The sequence below is a fragment of the Accipiter gentilis genome, chromosome 7 (assembly GCF_929443795.1).
Source record: "Accipiter gentilis chromosome 7, bAccGen1.1, whole genome shotgun sequence".
Classification (NCBI taxonomy): domain Eukaryota; kingdom Metazoa; phylum Chordata; class Aves; order Accipitriformes; family Accipitridae; genus Astur; species Astur gentilis.
Window position 1 is genome coordinate 4,766,376 of NC_064886.1, and position 11,888 is coordinate 4,778,263.

General features: G+C 46.0%; 1 protein-coding gene across 4 annotated transcripts in view; it reads right to left on the bottom strand.

Annotated features, from left to right (window-relative positions):
- SPPL3 (signal peptide peptidase like 3) overlaps positions 1 to 7,252 on the bottom strand; it is a 62,116-nt gene extending 54,864 nt beyond the window's left edge. For 3 of the 4 annotated variants that reach the window (XM_049804928.1, XM_049804930.1, XM_049804927.1), the window contains exon 1: positions 6,872 to 7,252. In XM_049804928.1, coding sequence (XP_049660885.1) covers positions 6,872 to 6,894 — 23 coding nt within the window. In that variant the 5' untranslated portion in view covers positions 6,895 to 7,252. Of the gene's footprint in view, positions 1 to 6,221; positions 6,453 to 6,871 lie in introns of those variants that run through there. The other variant, XM_049804929.1, reaches the window with a different exon arrangement.
- Positions 7,253 to 11,888: the final 4,636 nt, after the last annotated feature.

Consider the following 11,888-nt stretch of genomic DNA (forward strand, 5'->3'; position numbering starts at 1 on the left):
AATCTAATTATGAAGATGACAGCACAACAGCTACACAATTAATCAGTTCCAGGATAATGTCATCATGGTGGTTCTGGTAGACAGAGACACTTAGTGTATCATGAGAGCTGAGTTTCTGTAGGGATGGCACATGAGAGGAGAACCCTGGTCTGGCAGATTAGAGTACTTCAAGCACAGACACCACTTGTAAAAGATGTAGGAGAAAAGCTCATCAACGTTAGCATCCTCAGAAGAATTAGAGGGAGAAAGGGGACCAGAAAGTGTTGCAACGACACATGCACTCTATTAATCTTATTAAATCATCACCTTTCAAAGTCAGTTTGATTGCCTGGATCCAGTTCAGCTAGTACACTAGCTTGTGTTTCACTCCACTCAACCCACATAATTGGCTGAACTGTTTCAAATTTTAACCTTTATCAGTTACACCAAAGCAATGTAGCACCAATGAGCAAATGTGCACAATGACCAATTTCAGCCTTGGTTCTTCCTGGAAACTTTACTCAGATGTCACTAGAATTAAATTAGACTGTTTGACTAAATGGCTTGTGTCAATTATTTGGTTTTAAAGTATACTGTAATGCCTAGAGTCATCATAAAATGTCAAAGGGCAATAAAGATGGTGGCACATATGCCAGAGATGTTGATACATCACATTACCAAAATAACAAAATAAAATAGCTGTGATACTAAAAAAAAGACCAGAATCTGTTCTGCTCTTCTTCCAAATTTTGGGAAATTGGAATCACTGCATTTTAAAAAGCATGGCACGTATTTCACACTACTTCTTGTAGGAAGGTTTCCTAAGTACACATTTTTACATTTTTTGGCACTGTGTTTCAGCAACAACCGATTATTGACAGAGATTTCAGCAACTGAAGCTAATATTTAAAACCATGGTATTCACCAAAACACAACTAATCTCAGAAGAACTTAATATCCTCAATTCATCTGGCCTGCTTGGTGGTCCACACACAATTCCTCAAATTCCAACAGCATCAGGTTGCTTGACTCATACCAAACTCCCAAAGTGCACAAAATAAGCAATTACTTTATTGGATCACACCCTTCGATAGAAGAAAGAAATGCTCTCAGGCTCATTAAAACTGACACAAACCACAAGAAAAGGTAGTGATAATGGTAGGTCCACACACCTAGCAGCTCATTTATCTATGACACAGGAAATCATATTCAGGTTGTCTTCTCTTTGTGGTAATTCATACTCATCTCTCAAAAAGCAGCCTGAACTACCCCCACAGACTACAGCCCCTTCGGTCTTCTGAACTACATTTTTATCAAGGCAGGAAGTGGAACCCAGGTCCCCGCCAATCCCAAATTAGTATTTTGATCACGAAGACAGAAAGGTATGCCTGCTTCCTAGCCCAGCAAATATTTACAGTATCCTATATGAAGTGAAACAGATTTCAATGGACACACAAAGCTCAATCTCTGCATAACACATAGTTTGGTGATGAGAGCACTCCCCTGGAAGGTGAGACACCCAAGGTCAGAAGCCCTGGGGGATGGAACCGATCTCCTATATCCTGGCAAAGTTCTCTAATCACTGGGTAAAAAGCAAGGAACTTCTGCTGCCGCAATATCCTGAAAAGGCTAAGGGCAGAACTGACAGAACTCTTAATTAAAACAGGTGCTGCACATCAGCACCAAGAAAACATTGATTCATGTTCTTCACTTTAAAATTTTTCTTTAAAAATCATTAATATGCTCGTAAATACAGCCTTTGCATTGAAGCGGGACAATTTTTTTCTCTTTGCTAATCAGTGTCTTTATATATGTGTACATTCAAGTAACTGTAAGCTTCAACTAAACCCATGCTCTTTGCCTTATTTGTCTTTCAGTCCAGCGCTGTACACATACAGTGAGATAGCAAAAGCTAGAGGGAGGATAACAAACAAGTGAAGTGAGACTGGCACTGGAAGACAAACATATTAACCACAAACCTGATATTCTCAGATTTACTGAGGTTTAAGTCACTTTTCTGATGCCAGATACTCACATACATTCATACAATGGCATCCTTGTCCTCAGGAGGCTTCTAACAATCGTTAAAATGGAATGTGGCCCGTAATTTCAGTTCCTGAAAAATGTAAGATTAAAGGCCAAACTCCATGTTTGTATGCCAAGCTTTCACAACAGATTTTAGACAGTACACACAACAGAATTTCATCTATCTGCTTTGCAATCTGCCGCCTAAAAATTGCGATGCCTTAAAAATTCAGGTGAATTATTTGGTTTGTTTCTGTTGTAAACTGCCTCCCATCCCATCCTCAAAACACCTGAATTAGTCAGTTAAGGTCTCTCAACCTAAACTGAGCAAAGCTAGTAAAAAATCTTGAATGCAAAAAATTATTTTACTAGCACTTGACAAGTTCTGTCAACAAGCTGTAGCTCCTCTTACTCCCTACCCTCCCACATATACATCTAATCCAGCCAACTAAGACTTAAAAGCACTACCTCAGTCTTCTGGAAGAGACTGTATTTTAATTCATGGCAGTAGCATGTTAAATGCTTAAACGCAATGAAAGCAAATTCTCAAGACTTCTGAATCTAGAAAGATTTTTAACACCAACTGATTTGAATTCTCCCAGGGGCAAAGACGGCATTGTACATTTACACTTATTCCAAAACCCGGCAGCTTTATTGATTACTCTGACGCATCATTAGACTTAATTTCCACGCCCTTTGCATTACAGTAGAGAAGCTTCTAAATATACCACCATTTCACTCATCAAACATTTGATGGCTAATACAAGAATCATTCCACCGATTAAAACATTTAAGAGGGAGTTCAGTTGTTTTTAAGCTTAGTGACTCAATACAGCGGCTTCTTTTTTTGTTCTTAGCTTACCCTCCCAGACTGTCTCCTAATCATCACCCTGACAGGACACGCACGCATTGCAATCTGTATTACAACGCTCTGGGAAAGGAAAAATTAAAAATATATTTGGTTTTGGTGTAGAAATCCCCTTCTCTCTTCACACATGAAGGAAGCTGTGAAAATCTTTTGTGCATTCAAAGGGCAAAAAAGGAACAAAGCAATCTCTATTGCCAGACTGGGCAACAGTAAAAAGGGAGGGGGTGTTACATCAGGCCTTGAAAAACACTAAACACCTACTAACTGAAGATAAACAAGATACGCATGCTGCTGAGCCCTCTAAATAGGATCCCGTGCAAAAATCTCACCACAAGGTGCCAGAAATTAAGGAAAGACCAAGTACTCCACCAAGTAATGATCTAGGTCCTGCTGCTTCCATATTCACCTATTGTAATACTTCCAACAGCTTGGTGCCTCAAGATAAAATCCTTGGCATTTACTAACTTCTTACGCTTGGGTGATGGGTAAACAGCTCTTCCCGCATTTATTCCCTCCCCTGTTATAGCAGGAACTTTTATCGCTACCCAGTCCCATTTCCTCACTGGAATACAGACAGGAAGCAAAGGGAAAAGGGGTATTCTACAACCTCTTTTCTTCTGCCAGTCCATTCCACTCGCAGAAAATTAGTTTCAGCTCTCATTTAATCTAGAACATCACGAGCAACCTTGCGACCCAGCAGTGGTGTTCCTCTGTGGCTTGAAGATTTGAGTAACAGCAGTATCATACGTAGCTCTGCTAACTTCCTTCTATTATTGCAGGTACTTCACAAAAAAAGTTTCTCTACTCGCTACTGACAAGCCAACACCTTCCTTCGAAAAAAGTGCATATCCTCTGAAGGAGCGTTTCCATCTGGCACTTATCCCACATTTCGCATTAAAATTAGTTTTTCCAGGATGACAGTATTCAGTTTCACCTGCAAAATTCTCAGTAGATCCTCCTTTCGGGGATAACACACCTATATCTGAAACACTGGGTCAGCAAGACTATTTAAGACATTTAAAAAGAGCTAAGTAAAAGTACAGATGGACATAGGTGTGGGAACTACTGAAGGGAAAAAAAAAAAAAAGAGAAGAGGCTGTTACAAGAAATAAGAATAGTGACAAAAGGCAACTTACGTATTTAAAATTATGAAAGGGATGCAGAAAAAGCGCAAGTACTTCCTTCTTAAAGTATCTTAATAAAAGAAAGTAGTTGCAATCAATTTCATTTGGTAATCAAAAGAAAAATATAAACCCACCTTAAAATCTCAGATTTATGTTTACAGAACAACAAATATAGCAAAATGAGAATTAGCTCTCATCTCTTCGAAACAACATCATTAACAGAGACGCCAGTCACCGAAAGAAGCCCTATTTCTGCCTAAGTGTTTGACAATGCTAATGTCCGGTAATCATAGCTTGCAAGGACATTTTTTCAAGGTATTTCTAACACATCTGAGACAATTTTTAAAAATAAGTGAAACGCAAAATAAACCTTTATCATATCTTAGGAAGCTACAGTGATTCTATGACACATGTTGATAAGTTATGCACTTATCAAGCCTTATGCTCCTGGACAAAAGGGAAACACTACTGCAGCCAGGAACCAATTTACATTTATACAAAGATAGGTACGTGAAAGGATTTTTGTTAATGTCAAATTATGTCTTTTCAGATGTGAAATACGGTATCTGCACAGCAGCTAGACACTACACCGAGGAACACAGAAAGCACTCGTTCTGAGAAAGCAGCCGTTGCATCGCAGAAAAAGGACCGCGTCCGGCAAACGGACAGGATGCGATCTGCCAACTTCAGAACTGTACAACTGCCCTAATTGCTGGACACAATTCTGTACAACTCTTCTGTACATAAGTCCCAGTCTCCTCAGCTGACAACATGCGCATTTTTCCTAAAAGTACTGAAGCACTAGCCAATTCTATGCTGAGTTGCATTACCACAATTAAAAATAAACAAACACAAGATTGTTGCTAGAAGTAATTAAACATGCATCCACAGAGAAGAGCACACAAGTTATAGAACAGGACTCCTTAGTCTGAAACTGGATTTTTGCTCTTTCCATAGCTCCCAGAAAATGCTGATCACAGGACAAAATGCGAAGTGACAGAAACCTCAAAAACATGAGGACGCGTTAGTGAATATAGACACAAAATTCCAGTATTTTGAGACGTAAGCCTCACATCCTTGTTCTGTTACAACCTCAATACTGTAAGAAAGAACTACTATTCTTGTGATCCAGCTAGCAAGCAGTACAGAACAACTTAAATCCCAACTTCATTCCCCTAAAATACGCAACCTAAAGAAGAGTTAATCCTCCTCCCAGCCTCTGTTAAAAACCTTCCCTTTAGAATACTATGACAGCAAAGACACTCATTCAAAAAGCAAGGTAGTTAAAGATCAAAATAATGCACAGTTGACATTTTGTTTCATTCTTTTTTTTTAAAGAAAGCCGACAAATCCTGGAGTATTTTACTAATTTATAATTTCGTTCTACAGTTAAAACACACTAATACACTAGTTCACTAGGCACATCTAATCGAACTACAATAAACCACCTAAATCTGTACCAACGCGCATTTACCGTAACAATACGTAGTTAATCCTTCAAGTCAAAGAAGTCGTGTTTTTACTGTTGTTTTAAAGCAGAGCAGACCACCACCTGAACTGAGCTCATGCAACAAAATAAGAACATCTAAAAAGCTAACGACCAATACATATATTGGATTCTCGACAGAGAAGTGACAGGAGATGGGAGAAGGGGCTGCCAAAGTCTCAACATGTGGCAGAACAGAATTCCCCGCTAGGTTCCAAGTTTTGAAAAAGTAATGGGAAAGATTTCCAGAACCACTCAGAATAGGAATATTCCTTGCATATTCAATCCCTTCTCCACACTCAGCACACACCAAGGTCAAAAGCTGAGATTTAACTCCTTTTTTAATGGGGGTATCATAACTTTTTTCAAAAAGTGTAAGAAACAACTCTGGTTGATATCACTGGAACGGATTTAAACCGCAATAACCGTATCACGATTAAATTGCGGCAGCGGTCAGGTCAACAGAGCTGGTGCACAGGTAAATTATTTGAGGTTATTTTGGTTGCGATCCGCGACGGTACAAAATTACACGAAGAAACCGAACCCCGTCTCTCTGATCCGCTGCCAGCTAGGCCCGAGACAGTGTCAGGACACAGAAAAAAATGCCCTCTCATTTGCTACACTTCACGTCTTCCCACAGGAACTGGTCTCTTCCTCCTCATTCTATTTCCTGTACACAGAACAAGCCCATTGTCACTAGGTGAAAACACACACACACACACACATGCCACTGACTTACCAGCCAGCCTACACCGACACAAATCTCCCTTCGGGCAGAGAGATTACCTGCAGCCTCACAAAGGTGAGCGCAGGCACCGTCCCTGCTCCGGGCCCAGAGGATCGCCGTCCACCACCTCCGGCCGTGCAGGGATCCAACTCACCCCAGCCCACCTCCGGCAGAGGGGAGGATGACAGCCGCGACACCGCTCACGGCGACCCTCTCCCCCACTCCCCGGCTGTCAGCGGGGACGGGGAACCCTCGCAGCGCCCCCCCACCCCCGCTCCATCCCCTGGCTCGCACGACGTCCCTCCTCCCCCCCCCCCCCCCCCCAATCCCTCCTCCTCCTCCTCGGCCGCGCTTAAACCTCAGGCCGCAGCCCCTCGGCCGCCAGCTCCCTTTACGCCCCAGCCCCCACCGCAGCCGCCGGTCCCGCGGCGAGAGGCGAAGCGCGGCGCCGGCTCCCCTCACACACACACACACACACACACACACACCCCGACCCCCCGCTCGGGACCGCGACCCCCATCCCCGCCGCGGGGACCCGCTCCTCCGGCAGGAGGCCGGGTCGGAACACCCCCTGCGGCCCGGTCCGGCCCTCGCCGGGGCTGCTTCCCCCCCCACGCCCGCGGCCCGCAGCGCCGGCGCCCGGCCTCAGCCCCGCGGCTCACCAGGAGTAGGTCTGCTCCGCCATGGCTGCGGCTGGGCGGCCGGCCGGCTGGGCTGTGCGGGGCGGCCAGGCCTCGGGCTCCTCCTCCTCCTCCTCCTCCTCCGCCGCCGCCGCCGCCTCCTCCTCCTCCTCCGCCTCGCAGGCTCCGGGGCTCAGTGGCGGCCCCGCTGCGGCTCCCGGCCCAACATGGCGGCGGCTGTGAGGAGGGAGGGGAGCCGAGGGGGGGGGGGTCCCCGCCCGGGCGGGGAGGGGATGGCGGGGAGGGCGATGGTGGTGGCGGGGAGCGCGGAGGCTCAGCAGCCGCAACGCAGGGCCGCGCTGAGGCGCCGGCGGCGGCTGGGCCTCATGGCCGGCGAGGCGGCGGCGGCGGCGGCGAGGGGCGGGGCGGGGCGGGGAGGCGAGGGGGCGGGGCGGGGCGGGGAGGCGGCGGGCACCGGGCGGCCCAGGCCAGGCCGCGCCGCGTCCCCGCGCTCGCGCACGCCGGGGGGGCGGGGCCGGCGCTGGGAGCGGGGCCGGCGCCGGGCGGTGCGCGGCGTCACGTGCCCACAACACCCTCACGTGCCGGGGCCGGCGCCGCCGCCGTCGCCGGCCGCGCGCAGGCGCCGATGGGCGAAGGAGGAGGAGGAGGAGGCTACGGTGGTTTGCTGGTTGTCGGGCCCGGCCGCGTTTGGCGCCGCCGCTCAGGCTCGGGCGGGCGGGTTCGCTGCGCGGGTGTGCCGGGAGGAGGGCAGCGGGGCGGGAGAACCGGGAGTTTTCTCCGCCAGAAAAAGCGGGCAGGTCCCGGTCGGGAAGAGCCAAGCCGGGGGCAGAAGGCCGGGGGTTCAGGCTTCCCCGGGCTGGTGGGGTGACCGGGGAGAGCGAGCGGGGCTGTGGCCTAAAGGAGCGGGAGAGTGCCGCGGTTTTCCGAGCGTGGGAAACCGGCTGCTGCTGCCGGTGTTCGGGCAGGTCCGCCGGGTTCCCGCCGCCTCCCAGGACCTCGAGTGGCGGTCGCGGTGGGTTTTCCTTCCGATGGAGGGCTAGGTGGTAAAGGCGGAGTTCAGGTAAGGAAAACCGCAACTGCGAGCGCTCACGGTGTGTTTCTGGAGGTCGCTGTGTCTTTTAAACAAAGCAAGTAAAATAAAGAGGATCGAGCGCTCAGGATACTTCTTTTTTTTTTTTTTTTTTTTTTTTTGAGGCAGGCAAATAACCTTCAACATGCTCTGAGCAAATAAAAATCAAGAGGCTTCACGTTATCACCAGCCCTATCTCAAAACTGGGCAAGTCCCAGGCAGAGGCAGTGGCCGCCGTCGATACTTGGTCCCGTCTCCTCGCACGTTTTTTGGGTGCCGACAGCCCTCGGGTACGCTTCGGCCAAATGCAGAACTAGCGTCCTAGGTTTGCTCAACTGGAGTAATCCGTATCTCCTGTCGCTTCGCTTGCAGTGATTTGTGCGAGGGGGGCTTCGCGGAGTTCGGAGCGATTGTTCCAGTCCAGCTGTGCAGTCTTCGTTCACCGTTCCTTTTGGTGCGGGAGGGAGGAGAGACGGTTTTAACACACGCTTGGAGGTGATGTAACTGCGTTCAGTGCGAAGAGAAGAACAATGGCCGGGTCTGGTAAAATGAGGTATTTGTTTAAAAAAAAAAAAAAAAAAAAAAGTATGGAGAAATTCTGTGCCTTAATACAATTTTGCTAAAATCTTCAAAAAATTAATGAGACATTGGGACATTCTCGTCGCAGCTACGGAGATGCCAGATGCCTCTAAAATGGCATTTGGAGCCCGCTGTAGTTTATTTCTATTAGTGGATTGAATAAACAATTTCCATTTTGTCCATCCAGTTTATTCTCTTAAATGGAAAAAAAACTTAGGCTGGTGTGTAGTCATGACACAGGATGGAAGATAAGGAACGGCTCGTTTCTTCTCAGTTCCGTTACCAGTTGTCTCAGCGATCTTGGGTGGCTCACTTCATCTGCTAGCTTAGTTCCTTCATCAATAAAGAGGAAACTGCAACATGTTCCAGCCACCTGAAGTTTTGGGACGCTGCAGAAGGGAGATACTGCATACGCAACACAGACTGACTTGGTCTCGGTGGAGGGAATGCCTGGGATTCTTGTGCTGCGCTTAAACAGCGCTTTTTAGTAAGACGGTGCTGGACTTTGAAGGCTTCTCCCCCCGCCCCGTATGCCTGTATATGCATTGGAAACAAGTGATTTGGGTTGTCGTCACACCTCAGCATCCAAATCCTCTGTGCTTTTCACAGCCTTTGGGCCTTGGGGACAGGAATGACCCTAGAGCTCCTGACACAATCAGCACTCTACCCACTTACTAAAATCTGCTTGAGAATCAGATTTATCAACTATGAGGTGGAAACATTCAAAGGACCGTGACCGACTAGCTTACTGGGATCCCTGCTGGGGTCAGTCACGGCACCTGGGTGTACTAGAAAGATTAGATGGTGAGTAATGCTAACATTTCCTCTCATCCAGCTCAGGCTGGGCTACCTTGAAAAACCTTCTCCCCTATTTGACCATATAGCTCTTTGCCCTCCAACTTACGCCCCGTACACAGTACTTGTGTCCATCTCGGCCGGTACAGAAAGCTTTGGTGGATGCGATGCAAGGAGAGAGGAGCGAGTCAGGCTCAGAATGTTGAGCTGTAGGGTACACAGCCCAGTCAAGCGGTTCTGGTGGTAATTCTGGTGTTCCCACATACGCACATCCCCTGGTAAAAAAATGCTCAGGCTCTGGGTAGGACTTGCACGATGGAGAAGTTCCCTGCCTTTATTCTCCCTCAGCACAGCAGAAAAACCTACAGTAATAATTAGAAAACAGACAAATAATTTGGAATCCTCACTCCACTGTGGTGCAGTCCCAGTGCCTCTAGCATGCCTGTTTGCTACCCTTTTCACCGATTATGACAGAGTAAATGCAAGAGGGAAAAAGAACCTCTCCATCCTTTTGAATCAATACAGGGAAAGATAATTCAGTGCTTCAGCCTTGTCTTGGTACTAAAGAGCCTTTCTTAATTTTTTTTTTTCCCTGAGAGTAGGATGTAAAACTGATACTGGTATCTATGAAACAATATCCCTGCTTTGTGTCCTTATTGAAATAGCTTCAAATTTCTCAGTCTTGCAAAATTTCCAGCACATTAATTTGGCACAAATGATTTATAGCTGATGAGCAATTAAAGTATAATTTTTTTTCAGCATCTCAGCCTTTGTGACTAGACTACTAAATGATTTCACAAGCTTGCTCTATCATTACAGGATAGCGGTGGGATGAATTCACAAGAGAAATTTATTCTTCCTTGCAGACCCAGCATCTGGTCTTACTGCAAATTGGAGCACTGCTTGCATTCCCCAGATAATTTTCTCAGCATATCTTTTGTACGGTCTGTCTTTGGACCTACATGAGAGCTTTACTCTGAATTTCAGTGACAGTTTACTCTGACATTACAAAGTCCTTCCAAAATATCTGTTCTGTCTGGAACCTTTGATGTAAACTGATGCATTACTTAGACCTGTCAAGGTATTTCAAAACTAGCAGCAAGCAAAAATAAGGTGTTCTTTTTTTTTCTTTTTGTGTTTGGAAGGGTAGCTCTGAGGCAAGTGTGGTGGAGAAAAATCAGATTAAAGTACTGGCTACAAAGAATCCTCACCTCCAAATTGCTTAAATGTCATTAGATGACATTTAGCTAACCATGTCTTGATTTTGCTATAATGGAGGTGGAAAGAGAATGAGAGTAACTTCACGTACACACTTCACCTTTCAGGAAAGGACTTGACAGGTATAGTTGTCCATGCTGCTTCATTTTGGGAGGAACAAATAGCATGGAAATGAGCAGAAAGGGAAGGCAAAAAAAAAAATCAAGAGATCCAGTTCTGACAGTGTAGCTCAGAGCTATGCTAGGCTATTCTGCTTGTAAGATCCTTGTGGGATTCCCCTCGATAAAAATAATTAAAATGTGCACTGACCAGTACATGTGACACGATTCTCTTCACTACCACCTAGTGGGAAACTCCTTCATTAACTGAACTCCAGAGCTGCTCCGGCTCTCCAATCTCATCCTCACCCTGATGGTAGAAACAGTGAGTAAGTGAAGGAGGAACAGAGGGATGACTGGGAAGAAGGACGCAGTCCTGTTTCCCCATACAGGAAGAGGAATGGGGAGAGAGAGACTGTAATTTAAGCCCACGGTGCCCTATGGCATTATCACACCATGCCTTCTAGGTCTGCATCCAGGCCAGTTCTTAATGGTTGTTACACCTTAGCCTCAGTGTAACTGAGACTCCCAAAGCTTAAGAAATGTCTTTGGAGATAAAGAGTAAAACGTTGGTTCTTCTGAACGCAACTGAATCCATACAAGCAGTGGTAAGGAGGGACTGGGAAGTTACGCCAGTGTCTCAGTCAAAAGGTAGCCTTGCCCCCTTCTTGGCTCTGGAAGTTTAGGTTGTTCTGCTTCTGATTGTACTACTGAAAGTACAGAAGGAAAAAAACCAGCTCCCTTCTCTGTAAAATCACATTTTAGATTATAATTACATATTTACAACAAAGACTGCTAAATCAAAATGTAAATGGGTATGTATTTGGAACATGAAAACCACGCATTCAAGAGAGTCCTTTCCCACTGAGATACTCGGGGTTTGCAGAAATAGCTGAAATCCAACCCTACGAAAACAACATATAAATGACAATTATCTTTGATTTTTTACACTCCCTTGTGCCATTTGGGACCAAGCTCCCAATGCACAAATAATAATCAATTTTCGTACTTGCATAGCTTTCTTTTCCCCAACCACAGAAATAAGGGTGAACATTATAATAATAGCTCTCACATTTCAAGGAGGGGATGATGTTAATGTCATTCAGGCCAACAAAGCATTTAGCAGTCTCAGCAGGAAGAACAGGAAAATGGTAAAGAATTATTAGAAGAACCATTTCTCTGTGTTTCTTTTGCCGATGGCAATTTTACCTCCATATTTGGGGAACTATACAGGCTCCCTCTGCTAGCACTTTCATCATAAATATACTTGGGCTTTTTC